Here is a 6,000-nt window from a genome sequence, read left to right as displayed (position 1 = left end):
GGCTGCATGAGGGTGGAGCCCTGTTGGCCTTGTTCACAGCTGCATCCTCGGAGCCTATCATATTGCTTGACATGTAGTAGGTGCTCAATAAATATTTGTTATAAAGGTAAGCAAATAGAAAAAGAAAAACCTTACAGCGGGGAGTGGCACACCCAGGGCATACTGCTAGCCAGAGGAGACTGGCATTAGGCATTGCGGTGCCAGAGCTCTTGTGAGTTTCCTGCATTTTGTGGTGCGGAAGGGATCCTGTGTCATCTACTCTCTCAGGAGATTCAGAAGACCCTTGGAGCAGTAGATTGGGGGAGAAACCAAGGCTGCAGGAGCCTTTCTCATTTGCTTTGTAAGTGACGAAAGGAAAACGCACTTGAGTGAAAAGAACAAGATACTCTACGTTTGGAATGGGATGAGAGGCAGTGCGCATCCTCCTCGTCTTGGGACACGGGTAAACTCCCTGCAACTTTAGGACTTGCTTTGTTGTCAGACTCCCGGAAACCTCTAGACCCTGTCTGCAGGAGAAACTAAGGGCACAAGCAAAGAGCGGGGAGGGGAGGATGGGGATGAAATCAAGGCAGAAGAAATCAAACTCTGGTCCTGGACCCAGGGCGCGCAGCGGGGCGGAGGCAGTGGCGTTCAACCTCAGGACTCGGGCGGGTTCACCTCTCGGTGTGGACACTGGCTGCTCCGCAGGACCCAGGGAAGGCGCATGATTTCCACCCTGGCTCGCTTCATCGAACGGACCGAGATGGTCGGAGGGCGCGTCTCGCTGCCGGCCCAGAGCTAGCTGCGTGGGTACCTAACCGTGGCCGGCTCCCGAGGAGCAAGCTGGCTCGGGTCCCTAACCAACTCCGCCCGGCTCTCGCCTCGCTCGCCCTCCCACCCGGGAGCTGGAGAACGGTCCCGGACGTGCCGAGGACTCCCTGTCGCGTGAGTCGCCCGCGCGCCCCGTTCCGAGGCAGCCGCCCCCGCCGCTGACAGGTGCTGCCCGGAGGGCGTCGGCTGCGGGGTCCCCTGGCGCGGCGGCTGGGAGCGCACGGCCGAGCGCGCTTCGCTCCGCGAGTCCGGAGCCGGCAAGGAGAGGGGCCCAGGGCGCGGCCTGGGGGCGGGCGGAGGGGGGACTCCAGTGGCCTGGAGCCCCGGCGCTCGGAACCACAAACTTTGCGGCGGCCGCGATCTGGCCGTAGCGACAGCCCACCCCCGCCGGTGCGCGAGGAGGCGGCGGCGCCGCCGGGGTCCAGCGGCGGGAGAACCTCGGCGGCGAGGCCGGCTTGCCCCCGCGCTGGCCCGAAGCCGCCGGTCACTCCCGGCTGGTGCTGCTGCGTCCGCCGCCGCCGCCGCGGGGCTCCGGGAGGAGGCGCAGCCCGAGAGGGCGGAGAAGGAGGAGGAGGAGGAGGGGAGAGGAGGAGCGCGGGGTGGAGGATGGAGCCCCGGGCAGCCGCGGCGGGCTCGCCCGAGCCGGCGGCGGCGGCGTCCTCGTTTCAGGCCCGGCTCTGGAAGAACCTGCAGCTGGGGGTGGGCAAGAGCAAGGGCGGCGGGGCCGCGCGCGCGGGGGGCCCTGAGCACCGCACTGCGGACACCCCGTCGCCCTCCCCGCCGCCCCCTGGGGGCCGGCGGGATGCCCCGGCCGGCTTGGGTGGCGGGAGCAGCCGGTGGAGCGGCTTCAAGAAACGGAAGCAAGTGCTGGACCGCGTCTTCTCCTCCTCGCAGCCCAACCTGTGCTGCTCGTCGCCGGAGCCTCTGGAGCCCGGCGCCACCGGCCGGGCCGAGCCGGGGTCCACGCTGCGCCGCCGGATCCGCGGGCATCTGCTTCCCGTGGGGAAGGGGCCGGGGGCCGCCGCCGCCGCTGGAGCGACTCCTCCCGGCGGACGCTCCCCAGACTCGGCTCCCTCTTCGTCCTCCGCCTCATCCTCGCTGTCCTCCTCGCCCCAGCCGCCCCCGAGGGGGGACCGCGCCCGGGATGAGGGCGCGCGGCGTCGGGGCACCGCGGCGCACTTGTGCCATCAGAAGAGTTCCTCGCTGCCGGGCACCGCCTGCTTGGAGCAGCTGCTCGAGCCGCCGCCGCTGCCGCCTCGCGCTGAGCCAGCCCAAAGCCCGGCGGAGCCGCGGACCCCGGAGAAGGGCCCGGAGCGCGGCAGCAGCGGGGTGAGTGACAGGTGGGCGCAGCCCGAGCCAGGGCGCGCGGGGGCCACGCCTCCAGCGGTGGGCAATCGGGACCCCGGGAGGGCCCGGGAGGGTCCGGGTAGGGGTGCTACAGATCAAACAGAGAGAGGGAAAAGTTCTGACTTGCCCTCTGACTTGACTTTGGACAGAAAGAGCACCTATTGCTAGAAGCTTGTTTGGGTCGCTTTCTCAGCTGCCGATGAAAGTGGACGTATTAATGGTAGCCCAATAGGAGAGGACCCTGGGGAAGGAAATGGCAACCCACTCCAACATTGTTGCCTGGGAAATCGCATGGACAGAGGAGCCTGGCGGGCCACAGTCCGTGGGGTCGCAAAGAGTTGGACACGACTGAGCGACTAAGCACAGCACAATAGGAGAGGAATAAGGTTAGACATAAAATGCGTACTTTTTTGGAGAGCCCCTAAAAGGACTGTCTAGCTAAGTCTCATCTTGTCCAAGAAAAAGCAAGCATGCCCAACACACTTTCAGGGAAAAGTAGAAATGCGAAGAGGCGAATTGATGGCAAACGTGAGGTCACGTCTTGGGGAAACTCTTTAAGCGCAAAAGTCTTCATCTTCCCACCCTCCCTTCTCAAAACTTCCTGCTGCGAGTGGATCGCTGTCCAACAAGTGGACAGCGTGTCTCTTCCGAGTTAGTCACACGGATGTTCCTATGGCTTTTTCTTTTTTGTTTAACTTTATTTTACTTTACAATACTGTATTGGTTTTGCCAGGCTTTTTCTGTGTTATGGTCATCTAAAGTAGTTGCGTTCAACAGGCTGCTTTGTACACCATGTTGACTCTTCGATCAGGCAATAGTCAAGTAAAAATCTGTAAAATGTTCCACTGAGCTGTGGCTTTTACTCCCTTGGTTTTGTACGGTTTTGTAGAGGCGGTGTTCTTTTGTAAATGTTTATCAAATCGTGGTCATGCTAGCAAGTATTTTCAAAGTTGCATTCTGCCAGGGACCTAAAGAACTTTTTAATTCCAATACATCTTATATTGATTCTCATTATCTTGACTCTGATTAGTTAGGTTAGTAATATATACAGTAAAACTTTAATTAGATTAGAAGTTGGGTCACAAAAAACATAAGGCCATGCTTTGAAGGGTAAGATATGGGAATAGATGGACTTTCAGTTGAAAGTTTTCACAGTTTATTGGCTAATGTATTAGTGTAATCAGAAAGTCAACCAGAACACTAGTATGTTTTGTTGTTTCATAAACACAATTGCTTGCAATAATCTGATGTTACTGATGCTCTAGAAAACACCTGATGGTTTAGAACAAGGTTCCAGTTATTCTCAGAGGAGGAGACAGAGATAGTAATGACAAAAAGCCTATGTGAACCTACCTTTCGTTTTTGTCTTGAAAGATAATTGAATAGAACTCCTAATTCTGGTTCCAAAATGAGGTGGTTTTACAAAGATGCTTTAAATTCAGTGTAGATGAATACTATATATTTTAAAATTATTTATTTTTGAGTATATACATGATCCTAATGTATAAGAATTTTAGAGCTGGGATACTTGTTTACATTTGTTTTTATTAACTTTTACGATCAGAACATTTAAAAAGACACATTTCTGCAAGTGTTAACTTACTAAATAATTTTGCAGTTCAATGAACCAAGATATTTTCATAGCAATAGAAAGGAACTCAGAATTAATCTCTATATTCATTTTTATCAAAATGTTTTCAGGTGCTATCAACATTTATTTGAAAAATACTGCTATTTAAATATGAACATTCTATACAAAAGACCAAAAAACCTATTTGAGAGAATATGAAGCAAACATTATTACCTGTGTCTTCATAAAATTCTAGGCACTTGCATGATATAATCCTCACAACTGCCCTACATGATAGAAGTTCTTGCTTGATTTCCTAGGAAATCAGTGCTCAAAGAAATTAGAGAATCTTTCTTGATTTCCTAGGAAATCAATGCTCAAAGAAATTAAAGAATCTTTCCAAGGTCACATCGTTGACATACGACAGAAAGAAGTTTTGTCATTCTCTAAAATGTTTTTTCATCATGACAGCTATGCTTGACCGCTCTTAGAACTTTGTATGTCTCTGAGATAACTTCAGTGCTGTTGATTAATACTTGTAAGTTTGCCTATTAATACATTCCAGTTTCCTAGAATCTGTTCTGTGATTGATTAGCTGAATTAATTTGTTCTTTGTTCTCTGTAATGCATCGTTGTGTATCTTTTACATCACATTTACAAATTATAGTTCTAAAGAAGCTTTTCATTATAAAGAACCAGAATGTCAGTGAAGTCATAGGAGGATTACAAAGGCCAAACCATCTTTCAAAGAGTAGGTGATAGGTGGAGTGTGGGCAGGAAGATAGGCCCTGAGGCTTAATTGTTGATTCACTGCATCTGCTGCTTATGAAGCCTTGTGCCCTGAGAAGTGGACAGTTTTCTGTTACGAGTCCCACATCCAGTTTTTAGCAGCTTTCTTTCACTAATGCACAGAGAGGATTCCTGTCTCCTAAATGCCTCTTTGCCCAACTCTAGGAACCTGGCTCACCCCTCTAGAGAGAAGGAAGTAATGGAGCTGGAACCTCGAGCTGGAAGAGGACTCCTTAAGGTGTCCAGGAATAGGTGTAACTCTGTAGCACCCTCCCGGGCTTCCAGCCCAACTCAGGGATCTTTCCTTTCTCTCCCTGCACCTCCTCACTGAAGACACTTGGGCATGGGGAGGGAGCTTGTCGCACATGCAGATTTCAGTTTTATTCACAGTTCATAAGCACAGATGGGAACACATAAAAGACAAGATGCTAAAAGCCTTAAATCCATCTTCAGATTGCCTAGGGAAAAAGCCCCTTCTCTTAAAAAAGAAAATTCATCGCAAAAAAGCAGGTTACTCAAATTTTCTCTTGTTCTCTGCTTGCTCCTGGCATTAGCCATGTTCTTCAACACTCTCCCCACCTCTCCACCCCCCAGCCCAGCACGAGGCCCCAACAGCATATGTGCGCATACGCTGAGACTGGGTGGAGATACGGTGCAAAAGCAAAAAAATCATTTTGGACTGCTTGGGAAAGAGATTTGGAAGTCCCTGCTGTATAATCATTACAACTGAGCAAACCAGTCTACCTCCTTTGCCCCTGCCAGCCACTTGCTAGTGTGTGTGTGTGTGTGTGTGTGTTTTTAAGTCAAATATACCTTTGAAACAGTTTAGCAGACTTAATAATGCCTTGCTATTGGAGCATGTGCATCATTTAAAAGGTTCTGCTTTGAAAAAAAGAAAAAAGAAACCCCTTTCTTCCCACTGATTCTAGTTCACGCGCTGGGCCATATTGTCATGCCAGATGCATTTCATTTTCTGCAACACAGTTGGGAAAGATGCGTTCTCAATTTGTGTGCATATCAAAAATGTGCCAATTTTATGTATTCTGTCTTGATGAGTTACTAAAATTATACTTCGCTGGAATCAGAAAGTCCGTTAAAGAGTGAGGCATGAATATGTTGCATTTTTAAAGTGTTTTAACAAAAGTTTGCAGTGTTTGTGAATGCTAATCCTTTATTTTTTTCAAGTTCATTTTGTTAAAATTGCTTTCATAGAGGAGTAAAAATTATTTTGAAAAAAATGAGTAAAATATTCAGGGTATGAAATGTTTCAGGATAGGAATGTTTCAAAACACAGTAGGAAGAATACCCGTTCCTTGTGATAACGTTTCTAAATTACATAAGAAAGCTCCAATAAAAAGTGGAAGGTACCTTCTAAGATTAAGTCTAGACATGAAGTAAATCTGGCTTTATTAATTATCTGATCTTTTAAAGAAAGTCTGTATCAAAAAGTTTAAAAAATGTGATTTGTGTAATTTTTGCTATCT

The 6,000-nt window shown here is 49.9% G+C and overlaps 1 protein-coding gene across 13 annotated transcripts in view; it reads left to right on the top strand.

Moving 5' to 3' along the window:
* Window positions 1–1,408: 1,408 nt before the first annotated feature.
* MCTP1 (multiple C2 and transmembrane domain containing 1) overlaps window positions 1,409–6,000 on the top strand; it is a 556,599-nt gene continuing 552,007 nt past the window's right edge. For all 13 annotated transcript variants that reach the window (XM_042250767.2, XM_060416015.1, XM_042250765.2 and 10 more), the window contains exon 1: window positions 1,409–2,139. In XM_042250767.2, the coding sequence (XP_042106701.1) occupies window positions 1,417–2,139 (723 nt within the window). In that variant the 5' untranslated portion in view covers window positions 1,409–1,416. The remainder of the gene's footprint in view (window positions 2,140–6,000) is intronic.

This window comes from Ovis aries, chromosome 5 (genome assembly GCF_016772045.2).
Source record: "Ovis aries strain OAR_USU_Benz2616 breed Rambouillet chromosome 5, ARS-UI_Ramb_v3.0, whole genome shotgun sequence".
NCBI lineage: Eukaryota > Metazoa > Chordata > Mammalia > Artiodactyla > Bovidae > Ovis > Ovis aries.
This window is presented reverse-complemented; position numbering and strand designations above follow the sequence as displayed.